Genomic DNA, 19,140 nt, shown 5'->3' with positions numbered 1-19,140 from the left:
ATCTGTCATGATTTTTTAAAGTAAGAATAAAAAGGATTTTTTAACTCATTCCTGCCTACGTGAGATCTGCTGGATTTAATTCTTGTCTTGGATTCTGCTGATACCAGGGATTTCCGTGCGGACTACGTGATAAACTCCAGACCTGGACTACAGTGAGCTGGCTATTTGTTGATGTTCAACCCTGCCATAGGTCAGCTGACCAACCCTAGTAATTGACTGGTCAGCAGTACCTTTACTCACATGAGTCTTAATATTTATAGCTTAGCAGAGCTTAGCTGTCCAACAACAAAGAAGAATTCTTCTTCTAAAGTAGCATTGATAGAGGGTGTGCTTGGCCCAGCTCTGATGTTACCATTGCCTTTCCCTCTGTCAGCAATGTCTAGTAGAACAGAGCACAAGTGCCCAATGGTTGAGACAGCTAGCGGGGTCCAGCAACAGATAAGTCTGTTACAGAATGCTTTTCAGAATTTTTTTTCACCCGATGAAAAAGCGTTTTTCACATTCATCGACTGATCATCAGCATGCCTACACTGAACATAGAGATGAACTAATAAATTGGAGTGGAAATGAACTTGACTTGAATTTTACAAAAAATCAGCTATTGTCAGAATGTGGATTTGTTGTAACTCGATTTTGTGTGGATCATAAAAGACCATCAAACTGTAAAAAATCCTTATGCTCACCTTTTTAAACCCCTCTGTGTCACCCGCCCAGTCCTCACCGAATTTTTAGATCCACTTTACTAGCGTTGAAGTCCTGAGGCCTCTTACATTGGGCCAAAACTTCCAAATGTAATGAGGGTCCAGGAGGGTTCTGCACAAGCTTGTGAAAGATCAGTGTCTTGATATCATAGTGTATATAAAGTGAAAGCTGATGTGCAGCTTTCACTTCATATTGATTGTGTATTTTTTAGCTAGCACCCTGTTCACATTTACAATGGGGTTTCAGCAGTCTTTTTTGATTGATATCATAGCGTGATCTGGATTTCAGTGCAAGCAGTGATGATCAGAGGATGAGGTGAGGACAGGATAGATGAGACTGAGGAGCATAGTGGCTGGAGTGGTGAGTGGTAAGGTGAGTATAAACATTTTTTTTTTTATATTTACATATATATACTTAATAAGGTACAGCAATCCCAAATATGATTATGTATAACAGCAATAAAATACAATCCTTTATTAATATTGATTTAAAAAGGGAAACTCCAAGTTCCTCTTATTCCGCAAATCAATTCAATAAGCCATCACCATGTGTAGTTGATTCTATATACCCAACCTGTAGGTCATCGGACCATATGTACGGGGTTACACACAGTGGTGGCCACTAGATAAAAAAAAACACAACAAAAAAACACAACAAACATAAATGAAGTATCATTGCCAAGATCAGGGACAGTGGTCCACAAAATAAACTCAGCAGAAAAAATTAATATACCTAAAAAAAATATGTCACAATTTCATATATGCTGACAATGGTCAGACAACAAGACATATCAATATAAGGCATATGTAAAAGGAATGGTCTCACCACATCCTTTCACAAGAGGGCAAGCAGTCTCTCCATCGGATCCTGGGTATATCATGCCGTTCAGCATACACTCTCCCTATCCAATCTGGAGACAAAATAACAAATTTGCCTGCTGCCCCAAACTTCCGTCCTGACAAGGACGGACCACATCTAGTATGTAAAGCTGGACCCCCTCAGCTGACCCTATAGGCGTCCCGACGCGTTTCGTCTACATTGACTCCTCAGGGGACATAATGCTACAGATATATTAGGTCCTGGTCGCCAGCCCTCACATGCCTATAATGTCAAAAAAAGTCCCCTGAGGAGTCAATGTAGACGAAACGCGTCGGGACGCCTATAGGGTCAGCTGAGGGGGTCCAGCTTTACATACTAGATGTGGTCCGTCCTTGTCAGGACGGAAGTTTGGGGCAGCTGGCAAATTTGTTATTTTGTCTCCAGATTGGATAGGGAGTGTGTATGCTGAACGGCATGATATACCCAGGATCCGATGGAGAGACTGCTTGCCCTCTTGTGAAAGGATGTGGTGAGACCATTCCTTTTATATATGCCTTATATTGATATGTCTTGTTGTCTGACCATTGTCAGCATATATGAAATTGTGACATATTTTTTTTAGGTATATTAATTTTTTCTGCTGAGTTTATTTTGTGGACCACTGTCCCTGATCTTGGCAATGATACTTCATTTATGTTTGTTGTGTTTTTTTGTTGTGTTTTTTTTGATCTAGTGGCCACCACTGTGTGTAACCCCGTACATATGGTCCGATGACCTACAGGTTGGGTATATAGAATCAACTACACATGGTGATGGCTTATTGAATTGATTTGCGGAATAAGAGGAACTTGGAGTTTCCCTTTTTAAATCAATATTAATAAAGGATTGTATTTTATTGCTGTTATACATATATATACTTACAATAATTATGTTCTGAATAGACCCAAGAGCATACTAAAGGGCATTAAATTAAGTTATTATGCACCAATCAAACCCACACAAACGGGCAAATTCAGATTTTCTATCCTTATCTTTAGCTGAAAAATTATTATGAAACCAGTGTTAAGAAGTTTTCCATATAAATGCAGCCTTGGACATAAAGGATGCAGAAATATTTTTATATTCAAAGTTTATTTTGCCACCAAAGGAAAAGTCTACCCAACAGCTAAAAATACCGTTTTCACAGAGCAAGGCAAAGAACCATTTGTACAAATCCTGCTTTCTTGTTACAAATCACTGAAAAAGTTACAGTAATTATATATATATATATGTACAGCTCTAGTGCAAACAAAAATCATATGTATATTTAATTTTAAAAATATAATTTTCTGATAAAATGGAACTTTAGACAAATAATTTAAGGAATGGAGCACGGCCAGTTGGACAAGTGGAGGGCCATATCTAAACAGTAAAAAAGTGTTGTTGATCCAAAAAATATTGCATAAGTACAGAAGCAGATTAACCATTTGGACATATATAGGATTTGTAGGATATCAAATTATTCTCCGGATATAAGTAAATTTCTGAATGTAGGTGAGTTACAAGTCTCACACTATAAATCCACACACATATCTAATATGTTATCGGTTGTTTTGTTACCAAATTATATTTTTACTATGTAAGAAAAAGGATGTCTGCAAGTTGGGTCGCATTCAGAATTCATGCTACCCTAGCCACCTACAGTGCCTTACGAAAGTATTCGGCCCCCTTGAATTTTTCAACCTTTCCCCACATTTCAAGCTTCAAACATAAAGATAAAATTTTTAATGTTATGGTGAAGAATAATCAACAAGTGGGACACAATTGTGAAGTTGAACGAAATGTATTGCTTATTTTAAACTTTAGTAAAAAAGAATAAACTGAAAATTGGGCCGTGCAATATTATTCGGCTCCTTTACTTTCAGTGCAGCAAACTCACTTCAGAAGTTCATTGAGGATCTCTGAATGATCCAATGTTGTCCTAAATGACTTATGATGATAAATATAAGGCCCCTGTGTGTAATCTAGTCTCCGTTTAAATGCACCTGCTCTGTGATAGTCTCAGTGTTCTGTTTAAAGCACAGATAGCATCATGAAGACCAAGGAACACAACAGGCAGGTCTGTGATACTGTTGTGGAGAAGTTTAAAGCCGGATTTGGTTACAAAAAGACTTCCAAAATTTTAAACATCCCAAGAAGCACTGTGCAAGTGATCATATTGAAATGGAAGAAGTATCATACCACTGCAAATCTACCAACACCCGACCGTCCATCCAAACTTTTATCTCAAACAGGGAGAAGATTGATCAGAGATGCAGCCAAGAGGCCCATGATCATTCTGGATGAACAGCAGAGATCTACAGCTGAGGTGGGAGAGTCTGTCCATAGGACAACAATTAGTCGTACAATGCAAGAATTTGCCTTTATGGAAGAGTGGCAAGAAGAAAGCCATTTCTCAAAGATATCCATAAAAAGTGTTGTTTAAAGTTTGCCACAAGCCACCTGGGAGACACACCAAACATGTGGAAGAAGGTGCTCTGGTCAGTTGAAACCAAAATCAAACTTTTTGGGCACAATGCCAAATGATATGTTTGGCGTAAAAGCAACACGGCTCATCACCCTGAACACACCATCCCCACTGTCAAACATGTTGGCAGCATCATGATTTGGGCCTGCTTTTCTTCAGCAGGGACAGGGAAGATGGTTAAAATTGATGGGAAGATGGATGGAGCCAAATACAGGACCATTCTTGAAGAAAACCTGTTAGAGTCTGCAAAAGACCTGAGACTGGGATGGAGATTTGACTTTCAACAAGACAATGATCCAAAACATAAAGCAAAATCTACAATGGAATGGTTCACAAATAAACGTATCCAGGTGTTAGAATGGCCAAGTCAAAGTCCAGACCTGAATCCAATCGAGAATCTGTGGAAAGAGCTGAAAACTGCTGTTCACAAACGCTCTCCATCCAACCTCACTCAGCTCAAGCTGTTTGCAAAGGAAGAATGGGCAAGAATTTCAGTCTCTCGATGTGCAAAACTGATAGACACATACCCCAAGCGACTTGCAGCTGTAATCGCAGCAAAAAGTGGCGCTACAAAGTATTAACTTAAAGGGGACGAATAATATTGCACGGCCCACTTTTCAGTTTATTATTTTTTAAAAAAGTTTAAAATAAGCAATAAATTTTGTTCAACTTCACAATTGTGTCCCACTTGTTGTTGATTCTTCACCATAACATTAAAATTTTTATCTTTATATTTGAAGCCTGAAATGTGGGAAAAGGTTGAAAAATTCAAAGGGGCCGAATATTTTTGCATTTTGCAAGGCACTGCCTACCTGGAGATATCAGTCAGACTGATAAGTGGGGGATGTAGATGTATAAAATCAAATAAAATTAACAAAACATGTTCTTTGCTCCTGGCACTGCCACCCTCTTACCCTCACCCCCCACAACCTAATGACCTATGCACAGAAGCTCCCGTTGTTAATGGCAAAAATGGGGCTGTCTATGAGATACTCAGCTTAGCCCAGGATTGGCTCCATCCACAGAAAAGCCATTTGTCATGATCCAGGCTGGCTTTTCCCTGCTGTGGTTACACTCAGCTCTTATGTCAGGGGTTAACTTCCCTTACCTCGTTCTGGATCCCAGGACGCTATATCTTGCCTCTCTATCTATGGTTCAGTGCCAGTGATATTTCTGACTTGCAGCATGTATACTGGCTCTGGTGAGTGTTCCCGATCTGTCCTGCCTCCCTGCTACTGTGTCCTGACTTGTACCCTCCCCCGTTCGTCTGCCTGTCCCGGTCCCTGACTTCTCGCTCCTCTGTGTTGTTTGTATTTCTCTCTGCATACCTGATCTCCTGGCTTCTGACTCGGTTCTGTTTTCTGACTTGATTTTGATTCTCCCTTTGCAGTGACTTAACTTTTCTGGTTGACCCTGACTTTTTGACTACTCCATTGCCCCCTGATGGTTCGCCTGTTAACTGCCTGCTGAAGTTACTTTGCTATACTTCAGCTGCCTTTCCGTTACAGTGTCACTTTGTCTCTCTTTCACTACTCTGCTGCCACCTAGTGGGGAATATGCTGTACTACATCTTACTAGCCCTTTGTACAGCATGACACCATTAATGTCTCAATAGTGTTGTGCCTATTAATTGTGTTGTGTCTATTAATTGCACATACACACTTTATTAGTGCATAGTGTTACCAATGATACCAAGACCACTTTATCTGATAATACTACACTAAGCATGTCTGTACATTTTTATTTTATTATTATTGTTTACTCATCAAAACTGCATCATAATACATGCAGTTTTGATGTGATTTTTTTTTGCCAGGAGATACAGATTTGGTGCAGGAATATGGTGCATACATTTCAGCACCAAATCTACATCTCTTAGAAACAAAACGCACAAAAACTGTTTTGACGCTATTTCAATGCCGTTTTCTGCCTGGAGGTGCAAATTTGATGCAGAAATCTGGTGCAGACATTTCAGCACCAAATTTTCAGGAAACCGCACCAAAATAGTGTCAAAACAGTTTTTGCACATTTTCCAAGAGCTGTAGATTTGGTGTTTAAATTGATACATAAAATCTGCATCTCCAGGCAAAAAATTGCATCACTATCTCATCAAAATCACATTGTGTTTTGATGCGTCTTTTTGCCAGAAGATGCAGATTACATGCAGGAATATGGTGTATAAATTTCAGCACTAAATCTGCCTCTTGGAAAAAAACCCAACATAGTTTTCTGTCAAGAGATGCAAGTCTGTTAACTCAGTGACCTCATCTGAGGTCAGATCATAGAGTTTAATGAGGTCACCTAAGGTCACATTACCTGCGGTCAAAACTGGGATATCGCAAAAAAAACTGAGTGACGTCACCGCTCTGTCATTCCCTGTCTGAAGCACAGCATGCAGACATGTTCTGTATCTGCGCACTGTGACTTCAGTATGTATGTAGCAGAGCCTGAATCGTCATGGGACATTGTTTGGTAATAACTGTGGGCCTCCCCAGCCTGAGAATACTAGCCACCATGTGTCTGTTTTATCATGGCTGGGTATCAAAATTGGTGGGAACTGCACACCGTTTTTTAAAAATTATTTAATTTTTTTTTTATTTAAAAAAAAAAAAAGCCGCATGGGGTCCCTCTTATTTGGATACAGAGCCAAGATAAGAACACAGCTTGGGCTACAGCCTGTAGCCGTATGGTTTTTTTGTTTTTTGTTTTCTGTGCTGGGTACCATAATATGGGGGAATCCTTATTTATTTATTTATTGTTACATCACGATAGGGACATGTGGCGCCCTGGACAAGCCAGGACGTCACAGGAACTACACCTACACACCCCACACCCCGGTCAGGCACACCTGAGTCAAACAAAAACCCTTGTTGCCTCCCTCCAGGGGCTGATGTCCACACCAGGGGGTGGGCTAGGCGGTTGGTCCCGCCCATCGAGGAGTTCACAGTCCTGGAGGCGGGAAAACAGGGCAGTTAGTGCAGTTCAGTTTTGGAGTGAAGTGGTAAAGGAGCAGACTGACAGCGTCCGGGTGTGTGGCCTGGACGATACAGCAAGGTTGGCAGACGGTGGTGACCGTCTGCAGGAGAGGCCTATTGGAGCCAGCCGTAAGGACCGTGGACGGGCGGTGGCCCGGCGGTACCGGACCGGTACGCAAAGAGAAGCCAGCACCAACCGGCAGGGCTTACGGACCCCGACAAGGCTAGGAGTCGCCGCTGAAATTGTCAAATCCGTTAGCAAAGGGAACCTCCGGGGTTTCCCAGCAGCCAAGTCCCGACTGAAGGCAACAGTCCAACCGATAGAGGGAAACACAGCCACCGCCAAGGCTACAGTTCCCAGGGCCAGAGCCTGCGGGCAAAAGGGGCTCCTTCAGCAACCTTCAAAGCTGGGGAGCGGGTTACCGGTGGGAACCCATTGGAACCGTACACAACACACAGGTGCAGGGAAAGGCAGTCCCCATCAACCTGCCGGGAGGAGAAACACCGCAGCCGTCTGTGGGACCCGTCCATCCAGCCGTTTGTTTTACCGGAGACTTTGTGTTCATGATTGGCTGAGTGAGTACCATCGTGCCGTGCGGCACAGCGCTGCCCCCGCGACCCTGCACCTTACCAGGCCCCGTAACCCGCCTGCCATCCATCCCTACCCCTCACCGGGCCCCGAGACAACCAAACCCCCTACCCACGGAGGGGAGAACCAACATCCAAGCTGCTCCCTGTCATCGCTCCCGGGATCCCCGTCCAGAGCAGCGGTGGTGTCACAACCTCACCACAACCGTGGGTGGCGTCACGGACAATATCCCTAAACCACACCAAACCACCCGCTTTCACTCATGGGCGAGGAACGCCGCTCGAGTCCCCGGGATCCGGCCCACCGCTCGAGCCACCACCGAGCAGCAGCAGTAGCCGGACCCGAGCAGTGGGTGAGCGCAGCGTCCCCTCCTCCGCCCGCGACAACTTGGCGTCACGAACAGGATCTTACCACTCTGCCGTCTGGTAGAGGTGCGCCTTGTGACCGCCGGAGGTGTCCGGCCGAAAATTTTGAGAAGCCGCCATTTTGGGCGCGAAAAATCCCCGCTCGAGCAGTGGAGGCGCGAAAGCCGAAACCCCGCCCCTGTAGAGGAGGAGCCGGAAAAAGACTAAGGGGGACTGATGGCGTCTGGCCACATGTAGCCCGCGGCTATAAAAGCAGGGACGCCAGGACCTTGTGGCCATCTTGTTGCTGGTTCCTGAAAGAGGCCGCTGGAGCCATGTATATGCCGTCCCACAGCACCGTAGCCCCCGTGCCTGGAACCGCGGCGTGGGTGGAGGTCCGGACCGCTCAGCTCCAACAACGGCTGCAGGTCAAAATGCAACTCCTCTTGGAGGAGTTGGAGGCCGACATGGTGGAGGTTGTGGCGACCGTACGCAGACGCGAGGAGGAGGGAGTTTTGGAAGAGAGGGTGAGTGACCCACGCCCCTGTACCCCTAGTGGGTCGGTCATCGCGGCCGAGGGACCCGGTCCATACCCGTTCGCCCTGCTACCTCCCCCCGCTACCCGTGTTGGCTGCTGCTACCCCGCCACTAGGCCCGCTACCACCACCACCGGTAGCGGTACCCCGCACGTCTGCCCAGGCGGATCGGCCTGCAGCCGGAGCTCGTGACCGATCGGAACCGCTTCCGTGGAAGGTGCCGAAGCCTGAACCGGAGGCATCTGCGGAGACTCCCCCGAGCCGGAGCCGACAGGCCGCTCCGTGCAGGAGGCCCAGCGGAAAAGGACCCCTGTGCCCATCCCCCACACCTCGGCTGAGGTTGCGTCGGGTTGCCGCTGCAGGGCAGCACCCCGGGCCAAGTCACCGCGGGACCTTCCATCCAGATTGCCAGTGGTGGGCAGTGTTCAGAAGGTCTTGCGGGGCCCGACCCATGCGCCGGCGCTTGCAGTGGCCCCATATTGGGACAGGGAATCGACACCGCTGGGCCCGGAGATTGCCGAGAGGGAGAGAAGGAAGGCGGAGTTGGTGGCCCGCACGATCCAGGAAAAGGAAAGCCTCCGTCAAGCGACCTTCCGAGTCCGGGGCCCACTATATGAAGGGCAGGTGAGGCGGTTTGATGTCCGCCGGGGCTATGGCTTTATATACGAGCCAGGCCTGGAGGCCGAAGTCTTTGTAGCCCGGCGGGATGTCAACGCCCACCTGCCGGAGGAGCACCCGGGCCGCAACCTAATGCCGGGAGACTTGGTGCAGTACACCCGGCACTGCGGGGAGAGGGGGTGGTTCATGTTGGATGCAAAGCTGAGGGGCAGTCAAGAGGCCCAAGTGTCTACCGCGCCCCCTCCCCCAGCCGACACCGAAGAGTCAGAGTGATGGCAGCGGAGTCCCGTTGCAAGTTGTCCCCGTTGGGACCACCAGTACTGTTTTTGAAAGTTTTAACACATGATAAGAGTGATCAACCGAAGTTCACCTAATTGACAACCCTGATTGGAACCGGTCGTTGCCGGCAACTGTTGTCCCCGTGGGGACTGTTTGCAAGTTATGCGTAGAAACTGCTACGGACAAGCCCGAGAACTGGCAGGGCAACCACGAACTTGTGGTGTGTAAATAAAAAAAATGTTTTTGTGGCTTAACCGTTACCGCCTCCAGAAAGGCTCATTTGGAGGATGGGCCTGGAGGAAAGAGATGGCCCAGGCCCGCCCCTACCGCAACCGGTGGCGATCCTCCGGGGGTTTCAGGGGTTCCCCATGGACGTGGGTCCCCTGAAAAGGACAGAACCCGCTCGGGTAACTTGTGCTGGACTGAGGTCAAGGGGTGCTGTCCATTTGCTTAGGGGCAGCATCAGGGCCAGGTTGCTTGGGTGGGAGAGAGCGGAAGCCGTTACCGTTAGCAACGTTTAAGAAATGTGCCTCCCGATGTGGGAAGATTGAATATGCCTATGTTTTATATGTTTTACCGTTTTATCTCTTTTCAGTTGTGAAAATAAAACCGGTGATGGACGGGCAGCCCGCGGACGGTCTGCATTTTACTAAGGGGGAATGTGGCACCCTGGACAAGTCAGGACGTCACAGGAACTACACCTACACACCCCACACCCCGATCAGGCACACCTAAGTCAAACAAAAACCCTTGTTGCCTCCCTCCAGGGGCTGATGTCCACACCAGGGGGTGGGCTAGGCGGTTGGTCCCGCCCACCGAGGAGTTCACAGTCCTGGAGGTGGGAAAACAGGGCAGTTAGTGCAGTTCAGTTTTGGAGTGAAGTGGTAAAGGAGCAGACTGACAGCGTCCGGGTGTGTGGCCCGGACGATACAGCAAGGTTGGCAGACGGTGGTGACCATCTGCAGGAGAGGCCTATTGGAGCCAGCCATAAGGACCGTGGATGGGTGGTGGCCCGGCGGTACTGGACCGGTACGCAAAGAGAAGCCAGCACCAACCGGCAGAGCTTACGGACCCCGACAAGGCTAGGAGTCGCCGCTGAAATTGTCAAATCCGTTAGCGAAGGGAACCTCCGGGGTTTCCCAGCAGCCAAGTCCCGACTGAAGGCAACAGTCCAACCGATAGAGGGAAACACAGCCACCGCTAAGGCTACAGTTCCCAGGGCCAGAGCCTGCGGGCAAAAGGGGCTCCTTCAGCAACCTTCAAAGCTGGGGAGCGGGTTACCGGTGGGAACCCATTGGAACCGTACACAACACACAGGTGCAGGGAAAGGCAGTCACCATCAACCTGACGGGAGGAGAAACACCGCAGCCGTCTGTGGGACCCGTCCATCCAGCCGTTTGTTTTACCGGAGACTTTGTGTTCGTGATTGGCTGAGTGAGTACCACCGTGCCGTGCGGCACAGCGCTGCCCCCGCGACCCTGCACCTTACCAGGCCCCGTAACCCGCCTGCCATCCATCCATACCCCTCACCGGGCCCCGGGACAACCAAACCACCTACCCACGGAGGGGAGAACCAACATCCAAGCTGCTCCCTGTCATCGCTCCCGGGATCCTCGTCCAAAGCAGCAGTGGTGTCACAACCTCACCACAACCGTGCGTGGCGTCACAGACAATATCCCTAAACCACACCAAACCACCCCCTTTCACTCACGGGCGAGGAATGCCGCTCGAGTCCCCGGGATCCGGCCCACCGCTCGAGCCACCACCGAGCAGCAGCAGCAGCAGTAGCCAGACCCGAGCAGTGGGTGAGCGCAGCGTCCCCTCCTCCGCCCGCGACAGACACACACAGCATCTTTATTGCAAGCAGTCAAACACACTGTCGCACAGGGTGCGGGCGTGGTTTGACTGCAACCAATCAATGATTCCAGGACTGCAGGTGGGTGGGGAAAACTCTACATATGCATGAGGTTAATGAGCGGCTCTGAAAGTAGCGCTACAGCCGCGCAAGAGACTAGTAAGCATAACGCGCCTGCTCTAATCCCCTATCCCCTCTAACAGCATCTTAAAATGCATGATTCCGGTCTCCATAAACGTATATGGGGACCAGCATCTGGCCAAATATCCGGGATTAATTCTGGTCCCGACCCTTTTTTTTTGTACATCCAGTTGGACCTGACAATCCCGGGTATCTGGGTGTCTGCCCATCACTAGTTGTGATGTTATGCAAGCACCATGTCCAGTTAGCACCCTTCCTTCTCCCCGCCTTTGGACTAAACAAGTTAATCAACAGGAAGTGAGCACAGCGGCTGCACTAATTTCCTGTTGATTGTTCGTTTAGTCCGAAGGTGGGGAGACAGAAACCAGCACTGAATGGATGCGGGGCTCACGTGACGTCAACCTCATTTGAGCCCTGATGCCGTGATCCCGGACACCGCTGGAAGAGCACCGATACATTTTACCTGGGAGAAACATATGAAATCAGTAGTGGACAACCCTTTTAAGTTAAAAAATAAAGAAAAATTATGTATATATATCTCAGCAAAGGTGGACAACATCTTTTAAGTATTGGCTCTATATATCATATTGAATCACTATTAAGAATAAAATAATCATCATCATCAGTAGATGATTTGTAGATGAAAGATGAAATCATATACATATATAGTTTGAGACTTAACAATAATTTTAAAAACTCCTAGTTTGTACCTCTTTTTCATGTAAACTGAGAGTCTATGGAAGATCCGTGCCTAACAATTTACTCACTTTTACAATGTAAATTCTGACAAGCACTTTCACTGGGCGGTTCCTTGGGACTCCCTTCATTATCTGGAACTCATCGGTGACCTCACTTACAGGGTAGATATAGAAAGAACCCTAGAGAACACAATTACAATGTAAAAAAAATATTGTATTTCAAAACCAGTAATATATTGACTGATCGCAAACTGTACCTTGTATTTTCCCATAAAGTTATCTTCGTCATCTCCATCTTCATCATCCAATGCCTTGCCCCGATGCAGTGGAAATGCATATAGCCAATCTTCAAACTTGTCAAACTCATTCTCAAGTTCTGCTTTATAAAGCTGCAGAAAAAAGGCTCAATTATCATTAGCATTAGTTACCTAATTGATTGCTTAAATACAAATTTATGGAAAGTTTGTATTTAGTCAAGTCTAAGGGCTTTGCCCGAAACGCGTAGACTGGTCTGTCTATAGTGTCTATGCTTGATTTTATCATGTTTTACACTGATTAATTTTAAATTGATTCAATACAAGTTTGATTTTTATTTGCAGATTCCGGATACAAATCTATTTTGCCATATCCATGGATCCAGGAACCGGCCTGTAGATCCGAGCACCTTAGCTGCATTATACGGAACAATTGGTCAGAGCTGTCTGAACTTCACTTGTTAAAAAGTTAAAGTGAATGTGCCACCAAAAAATGATCTGTTGATTAAATCAAGTTGTTGGGTTCTATATATTTTCTTTTTAATTTGGCAATTTTTTTTAATATTACGCGCTTGATAAAAAAAAATTAGAAATCATGCAATTTTCACACTGGTTACTGGGGCTTTTCTACATTCTAACTGTCTGCTATTTCAGGAAATCCACATATAAATTAGCAGCAATAAACAGACCGTGACCTTTTTGGTTAATGTAAAGGTAGAATGAGCGACATCACCTATTATACAATGGTATACAGTGGTTTTGGTACCAACAATGTCTGAATGGTTTTATATCCAGTTTATGGTGCCGATTAAGAATATGGGTTTGGTTTTGACAGATTGGCTCTTGTTTATGAAATATTTAATAGTTCATGAATGCAACACGATTGAAAAACATTGAGAATTGCAAAAACAATTATTATTTTTGTTGCAACTAGTAGGTAAACAGTCTAAAATCATACAAAAAAAATATTAAAAATATCTAACAGTGACAGGAAAAAGTTATGGATAATTTGATTAATACTATATTGAATAGTTATTGAAGTCAATGCTTGAAAATTGCTGTTAGGCCTTGTGCGCACTAGAAAAAGGACTTTTTTCAAGAAATTTCTGACAGAGTCTGAAAGATTAGCGCACTTGCGTTCAAAAAACACACCAATAACGCACCGAAAAACTCATGCGTTTTTACCGCGTTTTTGATGTGTTTTTTCCGCAAGTTAGTCCCTGCGGTTTTTTACCATTATTTATAGCAAAAAACGCAGGTACCTGCAGAAAAGAATTGACATGCACATTCTTTTTCTCAAGAGATTCTGCAGAAAGAATGTTCTTGAGAAAAAAAACAGTGTGCGCACAGCTATTTTTTTTCCATAGGGTTTGCTGGGGAATGTCTGCAGAAAGGTTACAACCATTTTCTCAAGAAATTTCTGCAGCAAAAACACAAAAAAAAATATGCGGGTCAAAATGCAGTGTGCGCACAGGGCCTTAAGGGGGCTTTACACACTGCGACATCGCTAACGATATATCGTCGGGGTCACAGTGTTTGTGAAGCACATCCAGCGTCGTTAGCGACATCGCAGCATGTAACACCTCTGAGGGAAAAATGATCGCAAAAGAGGTTAAAATCGTTGGTATTTGAAAGGTCGCTCCAAAACCAAAAATCGTTGATAGGTGAGTAGCAAGGTTTTTTGTCTTTCCTGCGGCAGCACACATTGTTACGTGTGACACCGCAGGAACGAGGAAACTCACCGTACCTGCATACTCCCGGCAATGAGGAAAGAAGGAAGTGGGCAGGATCTTCCACCCGCTCATCTCCGCCCCTCCTCTGCTATTGGGCGGCCACTTACTGACATGGCAGTGATGTCGCTATGACGCCGAATGCACCTCCCCTTTGAAGAAGGGATTGTTCGGCGGTCACAGCGACGTCGCTGAACAGGTATGTGCGTGTGACGCTGCCGTAGCGATAATGTTCACTACAGAAGCGATCACCACATATCGCACACACAGCGGGGGCGGGTGCTATTGCGCACGACATCGCTAGCAAATGCTAGCGATGTTGCAGCGTGTAAAGCACCCTTGAATAAGATTTCCTTTTATGTGTGTCATCAGGACAATCATGTTAGAGACTCCAACAGCAGTCTGCCATAATGTGCATGTCCCATCTACCTTGATATTTCTCTTCCATCAACTTCATATCCTGGTGGAAACTCTCGCCTTGTTTCTCTATGATGTCTACAAGGTTATCTGGAAATCTGCTTAAATGGCTAAGGAGATAGTGCATCTTTATGCTCATATTAACTCCCAAATTTCTGACGTTAGCGAGCATATCTTGCACCAGTTCTTCATAATTGTTTACTGTAGTTCTTCACAACAGAGGCAAAACTCTTCCATGCTGAGGCCTCCGTGTCATTCTTGCATGTGGTAAACTTGGAATTGTTCATCAGTTTAAGAATATTTGGACTATCAAAGACTCTTTTAGTTATGCCATACTCCGTTCAGAAAATGATCTACAAATGTACTTGAAGCAATTATCCGATTTGTCCAAAGCTCTAACAAATTATTTCATTAATCCTAGTTAAATTAGAAGTGGTGGGAGAATGATTTTGTTCTTGTGCACCAGCGGTTTGTTCATATTTGAAGTGCTAACAATCATTTCCTTCCTTGTAGGCCATGACACTTTTGTTCAATGATCTTCCTTTGCCCTACTGTCCGAGAGGCATGTGAAGCATGGGTATTTGGTGTATCCAGATTGCTGTCCAAGCAAGAGGTTCACCAGCTTAGGATCAACACAAATCAACCACTAATGTTCATGATAACTTATTTTCTGTAAAACAATTTGTACATTTTCATATTCTTCTTTAAGTGTTGTTGAGTGAGCAATGGGAAGAGACGCATAACGGTTACTATTGTCCAAGAAAACACATTTCAAGTTTCTAATGGAGCTGTGTACAAAAATTTGCCAGTCTTCTGGTCAATATTTTGTTAGTCCCATTTGAAGTACAATTCCTGGGACATCATTGCAGTATACAAGTTCTTACTTTTGGTTGAATTATGGTAGAAGCCTACCTTCTCATGTCCAATAGGCTGTAGTTTTAACTTACGGTTTTATAAGATTTTGTTAATTAAGTCTGGACACTAAAAGTTCAGATGCTTTCTTGGCCAGATTTAAGACTCGAATCAGGTCATTGAGTTATTTTTGGCTTAATGATTCAGGCCTCGAAGAGCTTCCCTCAAATTCACTTCCACTTCTACTACATGCCATCTACTCCAATCCTTGCCTCTCTTCGGAGTCTATATAGGGAACCTGGCACACCATATAGAGACACAACCAAAATTTCCAAGAAAAAAATAATTTTTTTATTTAGGTGACCCTTTTAACATGACCAACGTTTTGGCTGTATTTTAGCCTTTTTAAATGTCAATCCCATGGATGAGTCACAGTAAGAGTAAGGCACATAAGGCATAGAGCAGGACTGGGCAGGCTGTTAACAACCATAGGCAGGGGCGCAATTAGTAAGACTGGAGTCACAGAGGAAAAGTCCTATCTTTCTTGTGCAATACAGGATAATGGTGCCTTTAGGAGTTAGGAGTGATAAAAGTTTTGCTCCGTGACTCCAGTCTTACCAATTGCGCCCCTGCCTATGGTTGTTAACAACCACTGACCAGTCCTGCACTTTGCCTTGCAATACACCTTACTCGTAGTGTGACTCATCCTTGAGATTGGCCTTGAATAAGGCTAAAATACAGCCGAAACGTCAGTCATGTTAAAAGGGTCACCTAAATAAAAAGATTATTTTTTCTTGCAAGTTTTGGTCGTGTCTCTATATGGTATGCCAGGTTCCCTATATTGACTAAGCTATTTTTCCTGAGCACCCGTTTTGGTACATGTGAGTGAGTCTACCCTACTTTGAATATGTCTCTTCAGAGTCTAAGGCGGGCTTTGCACGCTGCGACATCGCAGGTCGATGCTGCGATGCAGAGCGCGATAGTCCCCGCCCCCGTCGCAGATGCGATATCCTTGTGATAACTGCCGTAGCGAACATTATCGCTACGGCAGCTTCACATGGACTCACCCGTCCTGTGACCGTCGCTCTGGCCGGCGACCCGCCTCCTTGTTAAGGGGGCGGGTCGTATGGCGTCACTGCGACGTCACACGGCAGGCGGCCAATAGGAGCGGAGGGGCGGAGATAAGCGGGATGTAAACATCCCGCCCACCTCCTTCCTTCCGCATATCCTACGGAAGCCGCAGTGACGCCGGTAGGAGATGTTCCTCGCTCCTGCGGCTTCACACACAGCGATGTGTGCTGCCGCCGGAGCGAGGAACAACATCGGACCGTCGCGTCAGCGTAATCATGGATTACGCCGACGCTGCACCGATAATACGATTACGACGCTTTTGCGCTCGTTAATCGTATCATCGAGCCTTTACACACTACGATGACGCATGCGATTCCGGAAGTACGTAATTTTCAATTTGACCCCACCGACATCGCATCTGCGATGTCGTAGTGTGCAAAGCCCGCCTAACAGTGGATGATCTGGTAGTCTGGTAAACACTGATATGGGAATGTCATTGCCATGTGGAATAGGTTGTTTTGCTGATTCCAAATCAGGATAATCCCACCGAGCATTCTTGTAACAATTAAAGACTTTAATCTATACAACACAAAAATAACAATCATCATCTTGTTTTTTTTGGTTTTCTCAAAGCCATTTGCACATCAAAGTTTAAATTTTTTATTTCACCATTTGTCCACTATTGTAGATGCTTCACACATTTTGCAAACCATAGGTGGAGCCCAAGACTTATCCTGGTCTCCAAGCTGTACTCCAAAATAAGCCAGGTATATTCAATGCACAAAGTCTGTGATATTTCTTCTTTGTTTTTCAACCATGTACTCTCCACAGATGTAGCAGATTACATCAGGATTGTTGATACAGGCTCTTGATGAAGTCGTAATTTTTACATGTATTTATTTAAATATTAAGACAGAATTTTTGGGGTATAAACCAAGACTGGGTTGAAATATTTACTGCAATTTGTTCGCTTTGCACTAGTTAATAATTTCTGTTTCCCCATACAACCAGAACTGTTCATCCTGTTTTGGCTACATGGAGGTGTGACGGACAGTGATGCATTGGCCACTGCTGCAGCCAGTGATTGTCTATCTCTACCAGAAGAGGAACCAAAGAGACAAATAAGCAGCGCTAAGAGAAGAATAGCTGGGACTAGTGAATTGGATTTGCTTTTTATTCCTTTACCCGACCATGCTGCTTGCTTTTGTAAATTAAAAAGTGGGTGGAAAACCCCTTAAGTAGTGGCATGTTATTTCAGGGATGATTCCATCTCGATACATTCAGGAAGAGTCTAAAACACCAGCAGTACTCACATCTTAATTTTGAGCAAAGTGACATTTTATTGTCTTATATTTCCTTCCACTGTGAATAACCATATAACCCAAACATACCTTTAAGGTGGAAATTGGTTTCCTTTTTGGTTTCACATTTTCCACTTCTACAATTTCTTCCTCACCTGCAGCATCTAAGGAGTGGATCCCATCTAAAGGCAAGATTCATATAATAATATATATTTAAGACATTGTGTGATATGATAATTGATTGGACATTCTTTCAGTAGAAATCTACATATGATGAATAGTGATGGGCAGACCTGGACTGTAAAAGTCTAGATCCACGCGGTTTCAAAGTTGCCCGGGTGGTGGGCCCGGGATTCCGGTTGTTTGATCTGGATCTGGCACTCGAGAAATCAAAAAAATTAAATAAAGGAAAATAAAGAAACTAAGAATGAAGAGAGTGCTTCATACTTACTGAGGCTCCGTCGTGGCTGTAACTGCTTCTGAAGACTCCCTGGGCTGCTCATCATTGCTCATACATATGCACTGCTTTCCCCGCCCACGTGTGACAGCGTCTGCCTGCAACCAGTCATCATTCATCATGAGCTTTATCTGTGCTGGTATCATATGAAGGGACCCTAGGCCAATTTTTTTTATTTATTTTTACTGATGTATGACTTGCACAATGCAGCTCTTGCATGAGATGACATACACCAGTGTGACCCCGACCTACAATATAGACGCGCATATTGCCTGTGAATGGAAGCAGTCAGCTGCCACGCTGCCACTCAGTGTGGGGACGTGGCTGACTGCAACCAATCACAGACACCGGTGGGCGGGGAAAGCAGTGCATATGTAATGAAGGCTGCTCCGAAAGTTAATGCATGACCTGGAAGCAGCTTGCCTCTATGACAGATCCTCGGTGAGTATACCGCAAGCGCTCACATCTCCATATCCCTTCTACCAACATTTTTAATTTCTGATCAGGATTATCTGATAGGGATTGGATTCCTCATCTGAACCGGGTTTTAAAAAAAAGATAACAGGGAGCCTCCAGTCCCGGTTTTCTGCAAGTCCGCCCATCTCTAATGCTGAACTTTTGGGTGGATTGAAGATCTTTATCGCAATATTTATGGGAATCTGTAACCAAGTCTTAGTTGCCCCATCTCAGAGCTGCATCATTTTGAGGCATACAGTCATATGAAAACGTTTGGGCACCCCTATTAATGTTAACCTTTTTTCTTTATAACAACTTGGGTTTTTGCAACAGCTATTTCAGTTTCATATATCTAATAACTGGTGGACTGAGTAATATTTCTGGATTGAAATGAGGTTTTTTATACTAACAGAAAATGTGCAATCCGCATTTAAACAAAATTTGACCGGTGCAAAAGTATGGGCACCTCAACATAAAAGTGACATTAATATTTTGTAGATCCTTCTTTTGCAAAAGTAACAGCCTCTAGTCGCTTCCTGT

The 19,140-nt window shown here is 45.2% G+C and overlaps 1 protein-coding gene across 1 annotated transcript in view; it reads right to left on the bottom strand.

The window, feature by feature from the left end:
* The window catches only part of LOC142311455 (fer-1-like protein 4), a 239,263-nt gene that overhangs the window by 67,564 nt on the left and 152,559 nt on the right, over positions 1-19,140 (bottom strand). The window contains exons 33-35 of the mRNA XM_075349905.1: positions 17,778-17,869; positions 12,320-12,451; positions 12,132-12,242 (exon numbers count right to left, since the gene is read on the bottom strand). Of these exons, the coding sequence (XP_075206020.1) occupies positions 12,132-12,242; positions 12,320-12,451; positions 17,778-17,869 (335 nt within the window). The remainder of the gene's footprint in view (positions 1-12,131; positions 12,243-12,319; positions 12,452-17,777; positions 17,870-19,140) is intronic.

The sequence above is a fragment of the Anomaloglossus baeobatrachus genome, chromosome 5 (assembly GCF_048569485.1).
Source record: "Anomaloglossus baeobatrachus isolate aAnoBae1 chromosome 5, aAnoBae1.hap1, whole genome shotgun sequence".
Classification (NCBI taxonomy): domain Eukaryota; kingdom Metazoa; phylum Chordata; class Amphibia; order Anura; family Aromobatidae; genus Anomaloglossus; species Anomaloglossus baeobatrachus.
The sequence above is the reverse complement of the archived record's forward strand: the minus strand, read 5'-3'. Positions and strand labels throughout refer to the sequence as shown.